This window comes from Eptatretus burgeri, chromosome 14 (assembly GCF_056783735.1).
Source record: "Eptatretus burgeri isolate ZD-2024b chromosome 14, Ebu_testis_v1, whole genome shotgun sequence".
NCBI classification, from domain to species: domain Eukaryota; kingdom Metazoa; phylum Chordata; class Myxini; order Myxiniformes; family Myxinidae; genus Eptatretus; species Eptatretus burgeri.
The window spans coordinates 32,736,284-32,758,100 of NC_140974.1; the positions used below are offsets into that span (position 1 = coordinate 32,736,284).

A 21,817-nucleotide genomic window follows, 5' to 3' on the forward strand; every position below is an offset into this window, starting at 1 on the left:
TATTCATTTATTTTCTCTGCTGCCTGACCCACATCACCTCAGTCTTCTCCATACTCATCTTCAGCGCATGCTCCCAGACGCCTCCTTTCACTCCCCCAGTACTTCCTGCATCTCCCGCACACTCTCCATCACAACAGCCAGATTGTCCACAAAAAGTATCCTCCCCATACTACCCCTCAAGCTCACCTTCCTGCTTACCAGCTCCATCACAATGATAAACATGAGTGGGCTGAGAGAGCTTCCCTGCCTCAACCAAATGTTCACGCTGAACTCCTCAGACATCCCAGGACCAACCAAGACTTTTGCCTTTGTTACCTTGTACATCCCTCCCACCAACCTAACTTCTGATTCCGGCACTCCCATCCATCTCAGTGTCGCTATCACCACCTCTCTTGGGGCAGTATTGTAGGCCTTCTCCAGATCCACAAATCCCAATGCCATCTCACTTTGCACCTCTAACCTCTTCTCCACCAGCTGTCCCAGTGCAAGCATCTCATTCGTCACCCTCCTACCCTTTATAAACCCCTGCTGCTCTTCTCCAATCTCAAACTCCACACTTCCGAATCCTCCCATCCAGGATCCTCTCCAGCACCTTCATGACATGACTTAATGTAATGCCCCAGTACTTCCCCGGATCTTGAACATCACCCTTCCTCTTCCATATCGACACAATTAACCCTGTCCTCCAATCCTCCAGAATTGAACCCTCTCTCATACATATATTCAACAGCCTCTTCATCCAACTGACTCAGATTCCTTCCAGTGCAATTATCACATCTGTACACACCTCATCAATGTCTGGCACTCTTCATTTCTCCATCCTCTTCATTGCCGTCCACACTTCCACCTCTGTGATCTCCACCAACTCCACTTTCCCCTCTACATAAGGTAGCTCCAGCTCACTGTTGCTTCCTTCCCGGTTCAACAGCTCTTTCAAATATCCTTCCCACACCTTTAATACTGCACCCCTCTCTGTCACTAGCCTGCCACCATCATCCTTAATACCCCCCCCTCCCCCCCACCCACTTTCATGTCTTAACCATCCTCATCCCTGCCACGAGCCAATTTATGTATCATCATCCTCTTCCAACTTGTGCACCTCCTCTTCCAAATTATTCCTTTCCTTATCCACAGCTCCCTTGCTGCTTTCCTCTTCTGCCCATGCAGGTGTAGCAACACCATATCTGGATGCCTCCCCGAACCAGATCTTCTAATATATCCTCTTCAAAACCTCCTTCTTTTCACCAACTGCCTTCACTACCTCCTCCGTCCACCATACCTGCTTTTTATCCCTCAATGAGGCACCCTTTCCTGAAGTCCTTCCACACAAAACTTCAGCAATTCCCCCAAATGCTTCTCTGTACTGCTTCCACTCCTCCAAACCTTCTGCTTCTTCGTCAAGCCCTCAACCTCTCCTTGTACTCAACGACGTTTCCCCTACACTTCCCCACCTAATAATCTTTCGACCCCTTGCTCTCAACCTCCCTCCTTTTCTCAATATGTACTACAAACACCACAGGATTGTGCTGGGTTGTAACGTGCTCTCCTGCCACCGCCTTACAATCCTTAACCCACCACAACTGTCACTTCTTTACCACCACCAAATCCAGTTCTGTTCTATGATGTCCACTCCCATAAGTAATCTTGTGGCTTTCCCACTTTTGAAAGAATGAATCAGCTATGGCCATTCCATTCCTCGCCACCAGCTACACCAGCTCTTGACCCTCTCTACTCCTCGGTCCCAACCAAATTCCACAAAACATTCCTCATCCCCCAGCTCCGCCACTCCCACATGCACGTGAAAGTCCCCTGCAATGCACAGCATCACATCCAGCTCAACCATTCCCATCATCCTCTCCAGTGCGTCCCTGAATTCTTGCATCTCCACCCAGTCCTTCCCGTTTGTGGCCCATTTCCCAACATAACACAAACCATTTGCCTCTGCACCACCAACCATGCAATAACTGTCCATCCCTCCCATCTTTCCATTCTGAACACCTGCTTGCTGATCTCTTCTGATATTATTCCCACGCCATTACTCCTTCCATCCCACCTGTGTGCAACAGTTCGTATCCTCCGACCAAAACTCCACTTTGGACATACTCCTTCCACGCTCTCAACAATGGATGGAGGCCCGCAATATCAGTCAATAGACCAGGGTCGATCTCACTGACTCTCTGGAAAATCCTCTTTATCTTTTTGCTGATGACACCACTCTCTGCTGTGACATCTCTCATCCTTCTGACAGACAGGCAGCAGCCTATTCCCTCTCTTCAGACCTTGGCAAATCACAAACTGGTCAAACACTTGGAACATGTCTTTCAATCCTGAGAAATCCCACACATTCACTCTCTCTCCAAAAGGACCGTTCCACAAAATCCTCCGATCTACTTTCTCAACAACCGTCCCAAAGAGGTTCAGCCACTCAAATTCCTGGATCTCGCAATCAACCACGATCTCTGTTGGACAAGCCACATTTCTTTTAAAGTTGGCCTCCAAAGTCAGACGTCGGCTGGGCATCTACATCATGCAAAGTCTTTCCTTGGCACACCTGAGCTCCTATCCACCTCCAAGGCTTTTATCCACAGCTTGATGTGGGCATTGCTCTCACCTATGGGCTAGCTCCATCGCTTCACATCTTGCTCAGCTTGACTCCATGGAAACCAAGGCTTTCAAGATCATTGGAATCTCAATGAAGCTGAGTCTATGGGGGCTTCCTATCACTTCACCATATGGTCTCTCTGTTTTCTTCCACCTCATTTCTGGTCTTGCACCCTCTGCCCTCTTCGCACTATGTCCCCCACCCCCCCCCCCCAAGTATCTACACGACGCACGCGTTCCACTATCAACTCTACTCCTAGTGAAACTGCCTAAATCCAGAACCTCTGCTCACTTCCACTCATTTATTCCACTCTCTTTCTGGCTGTGGAACCACCTTAAACACTCTCTTCACTCTCATACTTCTCGCAGTCTTCAAGACAGCTGTTCACCACCATCTCAAGTTATCCCCCATCCAAAGCCACGATATTTTTTACACCCGTTAAAACATCCCATCCCTGCCAAAATTTTGCTTATGTACCCATCTTGTCCACCCGAGCCTGGTGTTGGCGCAGTGGTTAGGGCAGCGGCTTGGGATCCAAAAGGTCCTGAGTTCAAGCCCCGTTGGGCCACTGAATTAATACACCAGAGGGTTGACTCAGCCTGTCATCCTTCTGAGGTCGGCGAAATGAGTACCAGTGTACTGGGCCGGTGTATACCCCAGTTAAAATAGGTGTACCATATCCCTGTGTCATAAGAGGCGACCAGGGTTGCGTCAGGAAGGGCATCCGGCGTAAAACATGTGCCAAATCACTATGCGGATCATACGGATGATCCGCTGTGGCGACCCCGAACGGGAGCAGCCGAAAGAAGAAGAGATCCATCTTGTCCACCCCTTGCATTCTCCCCTAACCCTCATTGTTACCAGCATCCCTCGTTTGTCTGTCTCTGTCTACCTTCTCCCTCTGCCCTGCTACCAGCGTTTCTCCTTTCTCCTGCTGTTCCCTTTGTTATGTTGTGTCGTGGTCTGTTCTGTGTCCTAGCTCTTCCACAAGCCTAGAACATGTATTGAAAAAAACCCAAAAATGCCAATGTGATTGGTGTTTTGTTTTTTTGGGGGGAGGAGGGGGAGTGGGCGAATGGCAGGTCTATCTACCCCAGGGCCCATATCGGATGACTGAATGTACCTTTTAAATAAACACACGACCTTCTCGTACAAGCTACTCGTTAGTTCCCTGTATATTCTGTTTGAAGCAAAGGCAAATGCATGCTTTACATCTCTCTCAAGTTTTTTTTTTGTATACATTGTTGAGGCTCATATAAGAGCTCATAGACAGAACATATAACGAAGGGAGCAAGAGACAAGAGGAGGCGCGAGAGGGAAGCACAACAACAGTAAGGAACAGGGACATCAGGAGATCTTTTAAAGGCTCAAATTACTCCTCCATTGTGGGAGCAGCCGGACAAAGTTCTTAGCCAAAGTCTTTCACAAACTGGCTGGTCAGGCACAACGCTCGACTGGAGCCAAATTGGGCAGGAATTCTTCATTAATTAAAGGTTTAAGGTGCCAGGGAAAACTCGCATACGCTTTGAAAAATAGTGTGGGATATTCAACATACACCAACCAGTCATGACAGACAGGCCCTCTGGTTTAACGTCCCTTCGATGGATGGTGCACACAATGATGCCTTTCCTTACATGTGAAACACCAGGGTGAAAGTTTGTAGCTGGGTTGAGATTCGAGCCCAGACGAGATGGCTCAAAGGCTGGTGTGCAAACCTCTGAGCTGTCCCACCAGCACCATGTGCAGGCCACAGGTGTACCCATAGAGAATACAACAATTTGCCTAGAAACCCAACCGGTCAAACTATTGAACGGTGCATCGACCTCCAGGAGATCAACAGATGAGTATTTGAAACCAGAGCAATGTAGCCACCCACTGCAGCTCTTTACCGCAAGCGATTGAAAGTTACTCACCGTGTGAGAGTCGAGAGAGGTCCCGCGTGTGCTGCTGTTCCCTGAGTAAGGTGGTGAGTGCGGCTTGGCACACAGCAATGGCGGGTGAATCGCATGGAGATAAAAACAAGTCTTTGTGATGCTGTGGAATGAAGCTTGTATGTACATTACCGGCCCGGAATGCAGGATGAGATGCGAGGCTTAACAGGAACTTTACGTTTGTGCTTAAGCCAACCACCTGGAAAAATGAAAACAATTGCAATATCCGGTTAATGTGCATTTTTGTTCTGAGGTGGAGAGTTGTAGTAAATACAATACAGCACATTACAAATTTGTTTATGGTTGGTATGTTCATCGATTAATAAATGAATTATCATGAAAATTATTTTGGCATCAATAACATTCTTAACTCCACACTTCATTCAGGGTCATCTACATGTTTTTGTGATGGGAAAACAGGTACAGCAAAAGTCTCGTCCTGGCCAAGGAATTTGCTCAATGGTTTACAGAGGCCTTCTCAATCAAAAACCATGGAAGGAACACAGTGGGTTACCAACAGAACATTGTATACATTTCACAAAAGGTGTCACGAGATCGAAATCGCATCCCCCACCTCACTTCCTGATATATGTTCCCCTTTCCTTGCCCTCTCCCCAAAGCCCCAAGCTTCACTATTCTATCCCTTCTTTCAATTTTTCCACTCTCCTCCTCTTATCATCTCTGTGTAAATAACAGGCACATGTGATTCTGATGTACCACACTATTTACAGCGCATAAGTGCTGCCGAAGCTGTTTCTTGGCAAGGGTCATATAGGTTGTTTGCCATCCCTCGCCCAGTAGAATTCAGAGAAGAAATTTGGGATTTGTTCATGGTGCCGGCGATAGCTCACCTACTCTACACAAAAGACACAGTGGGGTCTTTAATGTCCACCAACTAATGCTGGTAGACGGGACGACGAGTTTAACATCCATCCGAGAGAAGGCACACATTGATGAATCACCCTGCCTGCAAAATACTGGGATGGCAGTTTATAGCTGGTTCGGGATTCAAGCCCAGGCAACACAGCTTACAGGGGCAAGTGTGCGTAGCTCGAGGTAACAAGCACATGACCCCTTACAAATTTTAACACCATGCTTGGAGACTATATATTTCAACAATACAAGCAGTTGCCACAAATAAAATGTACATTGTCAAGCAATATTGCCTCTTAATTATACAAGCCAGAGCGACTGCAAAAAAACATTAATAAATTGATTTATTTGATTTTCACACATTGTGATATGTCATTTCAGGAACATTGCAGGATCAGCACTTGTATTCCTGAATCATCTCAAGCAAAACACTGGAAGAGCACTAGGTAGAGCACATACCTCCACCAGGCTGATTAGTTTACATTTTGTATCCCACCGATAGGCCGACTCTGGATTCGGACCTGAACAAAAATTGAATTGGCTCGTTATTGTCACCTATCCAACTCATTCACCAAGTTTCATCCGAATCCGTCCACAACTTTTTGAGATATCCTGCTAAATGCTGTTGTTGGCCCGAACTCTCAAAGGTGAAGAATCACTTCAAAAAAATTTTGGATCCACATTTGGATCTTCAACAAAGGTGAATCAATTCTTCCCATTACATACCCAACCTGCCCACCAAGTTTCGTGCGAATCAGTCCACAACTTTTTGAGATATCCTGCTAAATGCCGTTTTTGGCCATAACTCTCAATGGTGAAAAAAAAACGCTAAAACAAATTCTCGTATCCAGACATGGATTCGGATTTTCACCAAAACCTAATCATTTTGGTGGTGTCACATACCCAAACTCTCCACCAAATTTAGTCTGAATCTGTACAAAGCTTTTTGAGATATTTGTTTACAAAAAACAAACAAACAAACAAACAAGAAAAAGACGTCATGCAGAGCACGATACTTGCAAAATCCACCCCCTCAAAAGGTTGCCATGGTTACATCAAATTGTCCATTTCATTAAGATTATAATTGACAATCCCAATCAAAGCAAAGGTCAATCGGATAAAAATTGATTATTTTGACGATAAAAATTGATGATTTTAGAAGTTTGACCTTTGACCTCAAAAATAGTTGGTTTCCCAATTCAGTGATGCAATATGCAAATCTTGTTCAAATTTCAAGTCAATCGGATAGAAATTTGACCTCAAAATGACCTTTGACCTCTAAATCAAGAGGCTTCTCAGTTGAGACTACCTTTACATCTTGGTAAAGTTTCATGACGATCCGTTTGGAATTGTGACCTGTAGGCGATAGACAGACAAACAGACAGACAGACAGAATAACAAAATCGACTGACCAATATACTTGAAAATTCTTCAATTTTGCAAGTAACAAATAGACAGACAGACAGACGGGTGAAAACATAACCTCCATCCACCGTCAGTGGTGGAGGTAATAACAACAATGCTGTTTCCACCTTGATCAAGAAGCAAACTTGACATGTTTGAATGGATGAGACTCTATAACCAAGGTAAGGATTTATTATGCCACCTGTGCTGTGCAGTTATCCAATTAATTGCCACAAGTGTACTCCCAGGCAATCACAAATCCACATACATTGTAATCACACAAGGTCGCACAGAGTCGCCGAAGGGCCGTTTCGCGGTCATCTCCCCAAACTACCAGCTTGGCAATCATTGGATCATAGTGAACGGAAACCTCATCACCTGCATGTACACAAAGGAGGGAAGAAAATAAGAAACTTGAATGAATGTCATGAACATCAAAAACCAAAATGAGAAATGCGTTATTTGCAACCAGTGCGGTTGTATAATCTCTTCTCTTCTTCTTCTTCTGCAACGGCTATAATTATTCCCACGTTCTTGTGGAGTTGGCCAGGAGAAGTTTTGGCCCAAGTCTTTCACAACCAGCAAACCCACCCTGATGTTTGACGAAGGTTATGGCAGGAATTTTGAACTTGGCCTTGGTGCCGACGATAGCTCACCAACAATCTATATACAGGGTGTCCCATTTGTAACACACATTTTCATTTAATATTTCTGAGCACAACTATAAATTTTTCCAACTTATTTTTTTGTCTTTTACAGGTGAGCCCTTGAAGATTTGAATGATGGATCATTAGGATGTGCCAACATGAATCAAAATCGTTGAAGTTTACTTTAAATATGGAAGTGTTGTTCTGCTTCGCTGCAGGGAGTGTATCAATTAAAAACATGTAATAATGTATTGAGAGTACAGCAAAATACAACTCCCATATTTGTACTTCACTTTAATAATGTATAGTTTTCTGGGATCGCCTTTGTTTTATTACAGAAATTTTAAAAAGTGTCAGATATAAATGGAACACCCTGCATAATGGAGGAAGTGTTTGTATGTATGTATGTATGTATGTATGTATGTATGTATGTATGTATGTATGTATGTATATATATATATATATATATATATATATATATATATATATATATATATATATATATATATATATATATATATATATATATATATTGTTACGGATCTGGAAACCATTTGCATTCAACATACAGATGTCCCAAAAGTCAGTTATGTCGTTAAGTATGTGTGTAGTCAGATCCCTTTCCTTTTGTCAAGTGGGAGAATCAAAGGCGTGCGTTGTGATTTCTTTTTAGTTAGGTTATTAAATCTTTACATCCAACGAACAACCAACAACCATTCCATTCCCCATCACGATCCACTACCCACCCGCTGTCTATAAGCACTCTGACTTGCCAAGGCAGGGTCTTGCAGCCGTTCCTTGCCGCTTCCACCAACATTCCTTCCACAAACATAACTCTTGCACGATGGCCTGTGCAACATTGATACTGTTAATCATCAATTGTGGGCCCGCGTGGAGGAGTGGCTGGGGTTTCCCGGCAGGGGCCAAGGACCCGCCCCAGAAAGGTGGGCCGTAGGACCTGTCCAATCAGAGGCGGACAGCGAGATGTGTTCACGAAGACCCCTCCCCGCTGAGGGAAGTCCATAAATTCCCGAGCACTCTCTGAGAAAGGTGGTCTTTTTGAGGTTTGGAGAGTCTTTTAAAAGTTCTTTTGAAGAGTTTTTGGTGGGCGTTGAGGTGGTGAACGTGTTTCTGCTGGACCTCCACAAGGAAGGGAAGAGCGACCCGACCCCCCTCCATGGACCCCAGCCATTCACCACCCGAGCTCCGCCACGGACCTCGAGTCCCACACGTGCAACTGCGGACCAAACCAGCACCCATTGTCAGGTGCCACATCGTGGAGCATGCCTTTCCTCTGACGGTCAGGTGCACACCGAACTCTGGCCCCCAGCTTGTCTCTCTCCACGGCTGCGAGGGTCCAATAAAGACTCTGGGTTTCTTTTCATTTGTGTGTGTGTGTCTGCGTGTGGGCCCGTCTTTAAGTAGAACTGAATAAGTGTTTTAGGATCACTGTAAATACTTCTTGCATATTCGCATTAAGTCTTGCTATGTGTCTCCATTTACTGCAAATAAAACTTGTTAGAAATGTTCCGAGTTCGTTTCTGTCCCTTCTTGGATTGGTCCAGCATGGTTCAGATTTGAGTTTAGGCGGGGTTTTATCCCCGATAATCCGTTCATTCCAGCCGGCATGGCATTGGCAGTTTCCGCTCGGCTGCACCCGAACCGGAGTTGGTAGTCAGTAGTTGGAACTCTACCGCAATCAGTAGCGTGACCCGGTTCGATCAAGACGTGCTGAGGGTGTGGTTTCCCCGGTAGTCGAAATCGCATAGTTAATTACATAAATTGGTGAGACAAATAGACCCTACGCTACGTGGTTGAGATATAGGCGACCACGGTCAATTAAACGACCCGCAGGCTCGCGGAGTTATCCGAGTGATGGCCTACAATTCCGGGGAGTTTGGTGGGAGACGACACAAGCTTTCCCCATCTCAGGGTCGTTCTCACCACCGACTCCTGGCCCACAACAATATATACATATATACACACACACATATATATATATATATATATATATATATATATATATATATATATATATATATATATATATATATATATATATATATATATATATATATATATATATATATATATATATATACATATACACTAGTAAAGGTGCCCGTTTTCGACTGGCAACATATGGTAAAAGACAGATAGCATGAATGTATTTTAAACAATATATTATATCATTTTTATCCATTGACTATCATTCAAGTTTTCCACTTCGATGACATTACCATGTAGTTTAGTGACTACACAACGTGTACCATTCGTGAGTTCCGGAGGATCCATAGAGCGCATTAAAATTACAGGGCACCCTACTCTAAAGTGATCCAAAAGGCTGGATCAGTTTTGTCTACATATTCATATCTTGTAGATTTTAGCTGGTCAGAAAGTCATGGTTTTGTGAAGAAACTACGGCACATGGAAAGTGCAAATTAGTCAGGTATGAACTCAACTGTTTTCTCCCCAAATGGAGCGTGATTCTATGAGCTGAACTCATCTTAGTGGTCCTCTAAAAAATGGGAAACATTTTTATTTCTTTTTTGTGCAATAATTCCTCCCATTTTGCAAATGGAGAACATTAACTGTTTCACTACCATTATCATCAAAACGAATTTTGAGGGGCCTCTTAAGGAAGACAATAATATCATTACTATATATATATATATATATATATATATATATATATATATATATATATATATATATATATATATATATATATATATATATATATATATATATATATATATATATGTCAAAGCTTGTTTCATTTCATGCAGTAACAAAAATCTGATGGTGGAACAAAAATAGGGGCGTGCCGAAATATTAATATATACATGTGTGTGTATATATATATATATATATATATATATATAAATATAAATATATAAATATATAAATATATATATATATATATATACATATATATATATATATATATATACATATATACATATATACATATATTGTTGTAGTTCTCGGAACCGCATGCAAACAACAGATAGGTGTCCCAAGACAGTTATTCCATTATTGTACATGTAGATAGTCCCTTTCCTTTTGTTTTGCGTGACAGCAAGGGAGTGCGTTGCCATGATATAATAGCTAGGTCTGCTTAAATCATTTTCTTCTTCATTTCGTCCCCACTCTTCTTTTCGTCTGATTATTCCTGAGGTAAATCAGCCACCTGTGCCTTCGCTGTGAGGTGGGCCTCATGGAGACCAGCACGTGCGGCGCCGCTGTGAGGGAACTGCTGCACAGAGATCCTCGTTCCCGGGCGAGCCCTGGGCCCTGCGTGTGCGGCGAGTCATGCAGTGCGCTTGGCAGTGCGGGATTATCGACTCAGGCTTCTGATGGTCTGGGGAGGATTGCCGGTTGCATTGAAAAGGCGTGTGAATGGGAACCTCTTACGAGGCTGCACGGGTGGTGTTTTTCACGGCACGGAGACACGGCCAGCGCGACGCCCACGCTGCATGAAACGCATACGGAGGCCAATAAAGAGGACTTCGCGCCATATTTGGCGGGATAAGAGTGTGAGGAGTAGAAGCGGCTTGTTCCTTTTCAACCTCTATGTCCGACACATATTGGTGTTCGCCCCGCACACACGCGAGCGGAGCCGCGCGAATGCGAGCGCTGGCCACGTGCGTAATGGCCGAACCGCGAGCGCTGTATTGAATGTGATCGAAGGCAGACACGTACGCCGCTCGCGAAACGTGCATGGATTTATCCATAATGATGTACCTTCGGCCCTCGCTGGCAGCAGCGGATTATCCACGGATGGTGAACGTCTTCTCGTCTCTACGGCCAGCGAAGCTGCGATCGAGCCGAGGAATGTACAGTGCGGGCCACGTTGGCGCGCACAGAGCGAGCACTTTGATTGACGCTGGTCGAACGCCCGAGCGGGCATACGGGACCCTCGACCGCTCGCCCGGGCACGGCCCTGGGGGTTTTATAGGACTATTTGCGTGCCAATTTCGGTGTGGGCGATTCGTGTCATGTCGTGGGGTCGGAGCGAAATATGTTCACTCTCTGGGATGGCCTTTCCGGAAACGAAGTGAGGCGGTTTCTGGCCCAAGTCGGCGGGCCATGTGAGGGATCGGGGCTAATCGGAGCGCCCAATTCAGGTAATGACGTTTCGATTTGGCATGGCCCCTTCCCCAGAGCTGCAAGTGCTATGAAGGTCGGAGCAATCCCTCCACCTCTCTCTTGCTCTTTCTCCGCCTCCCTCCCGCTCTCGCCTCGCCCCGTTGACACCGCCATGACGCGCCTCCTGCTGTTTGGACTCCGCCTCCTCATCTCCGCCCACACGACGTCGACCCCACCCACCTACTTGGTCCCGCCTCCCACTCCCCCCCTTCTCGACTCAAGCTCCTCCTTTCCGAACACAGTCTCCACACGTGCGGCTGAAGCCAGAGACAATGAGCCCACTGTCGGGTACCGCATCACAGAGGCGCGTCGTGTTATCCCCACCCCCCACGAAAAGTATTGGTGGTGCGTCGTGTTATCATGTAGAAAGGTACAGAAATCGTGACCTCAACTCCCTTCCCTTCTTGTTGCAATACTCCCTCTTCATCAGGTTTTGTGTATGTGTATGTGTATGTGTATGTGTATGTGTATGTGTATGTGTATGTGTATGTGTATGTGTATGTGTATGTGTATGTGTATGTGTGTGCTTAAGTAAGACTGCAGAAAATCGCTATTGTTGTTATTATTATTTTCGCGTTCAGTCTGCTCTGTGTCCCCCTTTTGTAAGTTGACTGTTAATAAATTATCATGAGGAATGTTCCCTGCTCGTTTTTGTCTTTTCTTCCATTGATCCAGCATGGTCCGAATCCTACTTTAGCCGGAACTTGATTCCCAACGATCTGTTCCTTTTAGTAGGTACGTCCTTGGCAGTGTAGCTCAGCTGCATCCGATCCGGAAAAGTGATCCGTTCCAGTAGAGTGATCCGTTTCGGACAAGGCGTACCGAGGGCGTGTTCCCTGGTTTTTCCCTACCGCCCAGTGGATAAATCACCAATAAAGATTGGTTCACTGGTCTAGGAGCTTATTGGTTACAAACAAAGAGACAGACAGACAAACAGACAGAAGGACTGCCATATATATATATATATATATATATATATATATATATATATATATATATATATATATATATATATATATATATGTATTTATATTGTTACGGATTTCAGAATCCGGTCTGATGAATGCATCCACACATCCAGGTCCTCAGACTGTTATTTCCTTCAATGCATGTTCAGATTAGCCCGATCCCCATGTCTAATGGGTTCTTCAATGGGATGGGTTGAGAAGAGTAAAGGATAGATTCCCTCTCTTATGGGAAGCTTTTTGTCTTTACGACAGACAGGTTCACACACATTTCTTTCACGAGCTCTGAAGCCCGCCCTCATTTTTCCTCAGCAACATTTCTTTCATGAGCTCTGAAGCCCGCCTTTTTTGAGAGTGCACGGATCGTCATGGTAACCGTGCCACAGTGGGGTGGGGTGAGCTTGGGGCAGACGGCACCCCGTCGAGACGCCCAGTGGATATAAAAACGAGCGAGAGAAAGCATGACGGACGTTCTGTGGAGGAGAGACGTTCTGTGGAGGAGAGACGTTCTGTGGAGGAGAGACGTTCTGAGATAGATAAAAACGAGGGAAAGAGCGACGTTCTCTGAGGAGAAAAAGTCTGAGGAGAAAAAGTCCAGAGAGGAAAAAGCAAAGGGCAAGAGAAGTGACAAAGAAGCGGGTGTCTAACCAGCGCCGAAGAGCCAATTCGCCCTGCCAGTGCTTCGGCAATTGAGCGTGTGGGGCGCGTGTGGGTGTGAGCAGTGCTGCCAACAAATGAGGCACGGGCCGATCACCAACACCAGGGTCTAAACCCACAACGGATAATCTCTGTGCCCTCCAGACGTTGACAGGCGTTCAAAGCTGCCCCGCGAGAGGGTGCACGGCAAAGCTGGGTGCTGGCGACGGACGTGACACGCACGCATGCATTTTCAGGACGTTTTCACTTCACGGACGACTTTCTGGTGAGCGAGACGATTCTCCCCCTCCCCTGCCCCTGAATGATCTACTGGGTACCCTTGTCTGCGTTTAGCTGCAAGTCAACCCCCGATAAGCATCTGCTCCTAGTCTCTTTCCTGACATTTTGATTGATTTTGCTTTGAAATTCTTCATTTCCCTCAGCAAATAAAAAGTTATTTTATTATTAATAAATTCTTTGTCGATTTCCAACCTGTCCGTGTTTGTCCTTTCCTTCTATTGGTCTAGCATTGTTCGAACCGAGATAGACTGGGAGGTAATTACCACAGATTTGACCAAAAAAAATCGTCGGCACGCACCAGTGGTCAAAACGCTCGGCCGCCCTAATTAAAATCTAATCAGATAATATTGGTGTTTTGCCGAGGGCACGCTCCCCGCTCAGGTAACCACGTGACCTCCAGTTAAACGGAATAATTAGACGGTGGACACTGGAACTCGTGGTGGACTGGGTGGCGTTCGTGGTTTTAAAACAACCCACCATACCACAACGTTAATTATGAGCGGTGGCCCCCGGTCCGGCTCGACCGAGGACAACCGGGGATTAATCCCCCTGAGTGACAAGCTGGTGTCTCAGAACCCGTCACCGCAACAATATATATATATATATATATATATATATATATATATATATATATATATATATATATATATATATATATATATATATATATATATATATATTGTTGTTCGTCTTTCGGCTGCTCCCGTTAGGGGTCGCCACAGCGGATATCATCCGTTATGATCCGCATACTGATTTGGCATATAATAGGTTTTACGCCGGATGCCCTTCCTGACGCAACCCTGGTCACCTCTTACGACACAGGGATAAGGATTGGGTTTCGCCATGATTCCAGGCTGCCCAGTGCAGAGCGCCCGTCTTCAAGCGATCCTCCAACCCAAGCCTCCGAGTAGCCAGATTACAGGCGCACGCCACTACGCCCGGTCATATATATATATATATATATATATATATATATATATATATATATATATATATATATATATATATATATATATATATATATATATATATATATATATATATATATATATATATATGTTGTTCGTCTTTCGGCTGCTCCCGTTAGGGGTCGCCACAGCGGATATCATCCGTTATGATCCGCATACTGATTTGGCATAGGTTTTACGCCGGATGCCCTTCCTGACGCAACCCTGGTCACCTCTTACGACACAGGGATAAGGATTGGGTTTCGCCATGATTCCAGGCTGCCCTACACCCTCTCATAGCGCGGCCCAGTGCAGAGCTCCCGTCTTCAAGCGCTGGTTAGACACCTGCTTCTTTGTCGCTTCTCTTGCCCTTTGCTTTTTCCTCTCTGGACTTTTTCTCCTCAGACTACGTCGCTCTTTCCCTCGTTTTTATCTATCTCAGAACGTCTCTCCTCCACAGAACGTCTCTCCTCCACAGAACGTCCGTCATGCTTTCTCTCGCTCGTTTTTATCTGCTGCTCTTCCTTCGCTCCAATTGGTTCTTCTGACCACGTCCTTGTTAAAGTGGACATCTCTCTGGCTGTTATCAGAGAACCACCTCACCGCCGTCGAGTCTGGCATTTCACTCAAGCTGACCGGCAGGGTCTCCGAGCAGCCATCAAACTTACAGACTGGTCTCCTATCACTACTTTCTCAAACATCAACTCATCCTGGAAATTCTTTCAAAGAAACTTGCTCTCCCTCATGCACAGATTTATCCCCTCTCGTGTTCAGTTGTCTTACCCTTCCTCCCGCCCTTGGTTTACTGAAGCTTGTGGCGAGGCAGTTGTCCTGAAACAACTTGCCTTTGCCTCATGGAAAGCAAACCCAACTGAGGGCAATCTCAGTTCTTTCCACAAAGCTCGGAACAAGTGTGTATCTACCCTCAGGAGAGCCAGAAAACAACATCTTTCTCATCTCAAGTCTGAACTCTCAAACCTCTCTCCCTCCTCAAAATCCTGGTGGCGTTTAATCAAATCTGTTTCTGGTGTATGTTCCCCCTCCATCCCCTCCCTTACCTCAAATGGCCGCACTGCTGATTCCACACGTGATAAAGCTGAATGTCTAAACTCGGTGTTTGCAGCTAAATCTTGTGTCCTAAACCCATCACTATCTCTACCCACTTTACCCAGTCGCACCCAACTGTCCCTGGACTCTGTATCCTTTTCTCCTGACAAGGTGGAGAGCTTGCTTTCAAACCTCGAGTCAGATTCTGCAACCGGTCCAGACGGCATCAGCCCACGTGTCCTCAAAGCCTGCTCTCCTGCTCTTGCTCACCCTCTCTCTATTCTATTCACCCTCTCATTTGCCCAAGGTCAACTGCCATCTGCTTGGACATCTGCTAACATCACTGCCCTGCATAAAAAAGGTGCAAAAACAGATCCCTGTAACTACAGACCAATCAGTCTTCTCCCAATCATCAGCAAGGTGATGGAATCAATCATCGCTTCGGACATGAAATCCTTCCACTTCTCCAATGGCTTGATTTCCAATCATCAATTTGGTTTCAGACCAGGTCACTCTACCCTGGATATGCTGCTTCTGCTCTCCCATCAATGGATGGAGGTCCTCAATGCCAGACAGGAAATCCGAGCTGTATCCCTGGACACATCACGTGCTTTTGACACAGTCTGGCACCCTGCCCTACTCACCAAACTCTCTTCCCATGGTATTCAAGGCCATCTCCACTCATGGCTCGCAGACTTCCTCTCCTGTCGCAGTCAACGTGTGGCCCTAAATGGAGTTCTTTCATCCCCTCTTCCTGTGAAGGCTGGAGTTCCTCAAGGTAGCGTTCTGGGCCCTGTTCTTTTTCTGGTTTTCATCAATGATCTCTCGGACTCTCTGGAAAATCCTCTATTTCTCTTTGCCGACGACTCCACCCTCTGCCGTACCATCTGTCATCCCTCAGACCGGCAAGCAGCAGCTTCTTCGCTCACTGCAGATCTGGATAAAATCACAAACTGGTCCAACACGTGGAACATGTCTTTCAATCCAGACAAATCTCACACTCTCACTATGTCTCTTCGAAAGGACCGTTTAGAAACCCCCCCCCATCCACTTTCTCAACAATCCTCTGGAAGAAGTCTTTTCTTTCAAGCTTCTGAGTCTCACTATCTGCCATGACCTTTCCTGGGAAAGTCACATTTCCAACCTCGCCTCAAAAGCCAGTCGCCGACTGGGAATCCTCCGTCGTGCAAAGTCCTTCCTCGGCCCTCTTGAGCTCCTGACCACTTACAAAGCTTTTGTCCGTAGCCTGATGGAGTACTGCTCTCCCCTCTGGGCTGGTGCTCCTGCCTCCCACCTTTCTCGGCTTCACGCTGTCGAAACCAGGGCATTTAAGATCATCGGCATCTCCCGCAATGAAGCTGAGTCTTTGGGCCTCTCACTCAATCACCGCAGGTTGGTCGGTGGTCTTTCTGTCTTCTACCGACTCCTCTCCAGCCTTGCCCCCCATGCTCTCTCTGCGATTTGTCCCCACCACATTTCCACAGGGCGCTCAAGGTCCGCCAACAACCCCCTTCTGGGAAAACTACCAAAATCACGAATCACTGCTCATCTTCACTCTTTCATTCCTCTTTTTTCCCGCCTTTGGAATAAACTTCCTCACTCTATTCTTTCCCATTCTTCCCTCCAGGCTTTCAAAACAGCTGTTCACCACCACCTCTCATCTTCCCCCATCCAAATCCCCGATCTTTTCTACCCCCAATAATCCACCCAAGCCCACTTCTTTCAATTCTCCTGCTTCCCTTCCTGAAAGTCCCTGTAATGTCCATCTTCTCTTCGCCATGTTCCCCGTCCCATCCCCATCCCACAGTTCACCTAATGTGTCTGTTCCCCACTGTTTTGTCCCTTCCACTCCCGCCCCTCTTGTCTCATGCCTCCTTGCTGTGAGTTGTGTGTTAGCTCTCATGCGAGCCTCGACCAAGGTATACAAAAAAAAAAATAAAAAAAATAAAAAGCGATCCTCCAACCCAAGCCTCCGAGTAGCCGGATTACAGGCGCACGCCACTACACCCGGTCATATATATATATATATATATATATATATATATATATATATATATATATATATATACATATATACATACATATATACATATATACACATATATATATATACATATATACATATATATACATATATATACATATATATACATATATATATACACATATATATTGTTATGGATGTGGAAATTCGCAATGCACCATAAAGGGTCCTTAGATCAGTTATGATGCTAAGTTTATGTGCAGATTGTTCCCCACCGTTGTTTAAAGGGATTCGTGTGATTCACCGGGCTGCGACCCTTTGAGATAGCCATTTTTCTTCTCTCTCGTTATTTTGAACAAACCTCCACGCAAGGAACAAGCCACGTTGAAAACCATCGAACGAAAAAGGGAACCAAAAGAGCTCCCTTTTGGGCGCGCGGATTTTTCCCGCCTATTTTTCCCCACGCTTGGTGTGAAGGGAAGGGGGAGGGCAGCTCGCCGCCGATTGGTGGATGAAGAGCGTGAGGCGGTTGGGGTGAGGGAACGTCCCTTTTTGGGAACCTTCTCGAAGGAAGGTGGAGCCGAAAATGGGGAGGAGCGAAGGGCGTAGCCCCAGGCTATACAAGGTGGAACGTGCGTGAGGCTCTCTCTCTCGCGAGGCTCTGTGTGTGTGTGTGTGTGTGTGTGTGTGTGTGTGTGTGTGTGTGTGTGTGTGTGTGTGTGTGTGTGTGTGTGTGTGTGTGTGTGTCCTGCGCTCATGGTCCGGCGATTGGCCTGTTGGTGGAGACACGGACGGGAGGCGCAGCAGTGCCGGCTGTCTGGTGGACCTGCGCGTCCGGACGAGGGGTGCCGGAGAGGGTTCGCCGGCTGCATGGGAGGCCGGAACCAGGCGCGACCACGCTGACGGTCGTGGGAGAGAGACTGGATGACCACTAAAGGGAGGTCTTTTCTTTTGTTTGTGTGTGTGTGTGTGTGTGTGTGTGTGTGTGTGTGTGTGTGTGTGTGTGAGTGTGTGTGTGTGTGTGTGTGTCGCTGTGTCCGACAAGTAAACCTGTGTAAGTGCCTGTACATTGCTAATAATTATAGTTGGTGGTATTGCTTTCATTGCTTTCTTGCCTGTATCTGTGTTTCATTTCGATTTGCCTTGCTTGTGAATACGTGCATGATTCCTTGCTTGTGTTGTGTGTGTAATATGTGCTTGCTTGAATAAATGTCCTTGTATGAAATGTATCCCGTTCGTCGTCTTTTTCCCTTTTGAAAGTGCCATCTTGAATTGCGGAATAAAGTAGTGGGTTTTGAACACCCAGGTAAAGAAGAGAATCTGATCCGTCAAGGTCGGCGATAACACCGCTCGGTTATCACTGCAGCACGGAATGGACCGCTTAAGTGATTCATGTCCTAGGCAGACCTGCGGCGAGGTATGATCGACTACTCGCTCATGTACTTAGTTAGGTCGAATTTGGCGAGCAACCCTATCCTGCGCGGGTGGGCAATTGGCACGATCGTGGTGAGGTTAAACCCCCACCCGTGACTGCCTCCTGGCGGTAGTTCCAGGAGGGTCATGAATGAATTGTCTGTCTGGTGGGCGACGCGGTTGCGATTGGAGTTACGCAGTTATCGTCGGCACGCACCACGTGGGCCAGAATTCATAACAATATATAGATATCTATCTATCTATATAGATATCTATCTATATATCTATCTATCTATACTGAACAAAAATATAAACGCACCAAGCGATTGTTACTATTTTACCTCGAACTCATTAATACTAAATCTTCACAACAATTTGGTTATAGAATCCATGACAATTGAGCATTAAATTTCAAAGAGTTCCTTGAGAATTCTCGCGACAGTCTTTGCGCTACAACAGCCGACACAACCGAGGTGTCACTGTCAGAGTTCACACAGTCAGTAGCGGGTGTGTCCACCGTTGGCGTCGCGCAGAGCGGTGCATCTCCAGCGCATGGACATCACCAGATTATCGATGGTGGCCTGAGGGATGTTTTCCCATTCCTCCTGGAGAGCCACACGGAGCTGGCGGACGTTCTCTGGGACTGCGTAACGTTGTCGTACGCGTCGATCAAGAACGTCCCAAAGGTGCTCGAAGGGCGACGTGTCGGGAGAATATGGAGGCCAGTCGAGGACATCAATGTCCTCCTCACCGAGGAAGTCCATGCAGATCCTGGCAACATGGGGGCGAGCATTGTCGTGCTGAAACGTCACATGGTGAAGGCGCACAAACGGCACGACGATGGGTCTGAGTATCTCGTCCCTGAACCGCTGCGCGTTCAAGTTTCCTTCAATGAAATGAAGCCGAGTGCGCTCTCCATGGCATATGCCTGCCCACACCATAACACTGGCACCACCGTGTGACACCCAACGAAGGACATTGGCATCAGTGTAGCGCTCCCCAGCCCGACGCCAGACGCGGAGTCCGCCATCAGCCCGATACAGCTGGAACCGCGACTCATCGGTGAACAGCACTCTCCTCCATCGTGCGAGGGTCCAGCGCAAGTGAACATTGGCCCAGTTCAGTCAGGTCTGACGCCGGACTGCAGTGAGGTCGAGTCCCCGGTGTGGTCAGCGGGCTCGGAGGTTGGCCTCCCTCAAGCAGTTACGCACCGTCTGGGCTGAAATGCGCCTGTTATGCAGCCCGACAGTCTCATCGGCAGTCCTCGTGGCCGGTCGGAGTCGATCCCGGAGATGTTGCAGCCTCATGTGACGATCCTGACCGGCGGTGGTCACACGTGGTCGCCGAGCATGTGGGCGGTTCACGGTGCTTCCAGTCTCTCTGAGGCGCGTTCTCAGGCGGCTAATGGTGGAGTGGTGGACATTGAAGTGTGCTGCAGTGGCCCGTACTGACGTCCCAGCATTCAGCATGCCAATGGCGCGCTCCCTCAAGATTTGTGACATCTGTGGCATGTTGACATTTGGCACCAGTCCACATTTTGGGGAGGCCTTTTATAGGGCAAGTTATAGGGAGTGTTTGTGTCCTGGTCACGCTCACTGACCATCACTCTGTCAAGCCCCATGGTGCTCATGGGAAGGATTACTCAACGTGTGAGTCCACACACTCAGAGTGGTCAATTTCAATGGGAACATCTGTCTTGAGCAAAACAAAGGAACCATTGCTCAAACATATCATCGGTTTGACCATTTTCCCATAATGGCAATCTTGACTTAGATATTTAGGTTGGTGCATTTATATTTTTGTTCAGTATATATAGATATCTATCTATATATCTATATAGATATCTATCTATATATCTATCTATCTATCTATATAGATATCTATCTATATATCCATCTATCTATAGATATATAGATATATAGATATATATATATATATATATATGTATATATATATATATATATATATATATATATATATATATATATATATATATATATATATATATATATATGTATATATTGTTGTGGTTGACCAAATTCGCAAACCACCATTCAGGTCCCTTAGGTGAGATATCTCGGTAAGTATATGTGTAGTTAGGCCCAAACCCGTTGTCTAGAGGGAATAAATGTCATTCATGCGTGCTGCGACTCTTCAGGATAGCCGTTTTTCTTTTACTATCTTTATTTTGGACCAACCGCCATTATTACCACCACCAACCACGTCTCAACAGTCATCACAACATCAACCACCCACCACAACGCCGCTTCACCACAACAGCCAGGACCTTCACCGTCACACCTCGCAACCGTCGCATCGCCACCGTTCTTGCGCCGCTTGTGGGTACCGGTATTGGACTCGTGCAGGGCGCGCGCCGAACAGCGTGTACAAAACCACGGACCTTCCGCAGAAAAACGGATCAAAAACGACTCACGCCCACTTTTGTTCCGTCCAATCGGTGAGCGAGGGGCAATTTGGCCCCGCCTCCAGGGCGTTGGAGGGCGGTCGCTATATGCAAATTCATGGATCAAAAAGCATTCACGCCCACTTTTTCTCGGGCCAATGGGGAGCGAGGTGAAAGGTCGAAGGCAGGGGGTCAAAGGCGAAGCCACGGGGCTTATATAAGCGGCTGCGTTCGTCAGAAAGGTGTGTGCGTTGGAAGGAGTTCGCAGGAGGAAGAGTTCGGAGTTGGAGTCGGAGCGAAGAGGACGGAGCTGTGGAGAGGCGGCGGCGGCGAAGGCAGACGAGGGGGTGCTCGCGTCGGTGCCGGGAGCTGCACACCAGGGAGGCCGACGGCGCGACCTGGTCGAGGTGGAGACGCTCGTCGCGGGACCCGAGACAGAGTAAAAATCCTCCTTTCCCCGAGCATCAGCAACCCCCTCCTGTTTCCCCCCGCGCTGAGATAGTGCGACCAAG

At 46.5% G+C, this 21,817-nt stretch overlaps 1 protein-coding gene across 3 annotated transcripts in view; it reads right to left on the reverse strand.

Moving 5' to 3' along the window:
* Positions 1–21,817, reverse strand: part of MCCC1 (methylcrotonyl-CoA carboxylase subunit 1) — a 109,285-nt gene that overhangs the window by 64,656 nt on the left and 22,812 nt on the right. For all 3 annotated transcript variants that reach the window (XM_085854270.1, XM_085854269.1, XM_085854271.1), the window contains exons 12-13: positions 7,079–7,188; positions 4,516–4,732 (exon numbers count right to left, since the gene is read on the reverse strand). In XM_085854270.1, the coding sequence (XP_085710396.1) occupies positions 4,516–4,732; positions 7,079–7,188 (327 nt within the window). The remainder of the gene's footprint in view (positions 1–4,515; positions 4,733–7,078; positions 7,189–21,817) is intronic.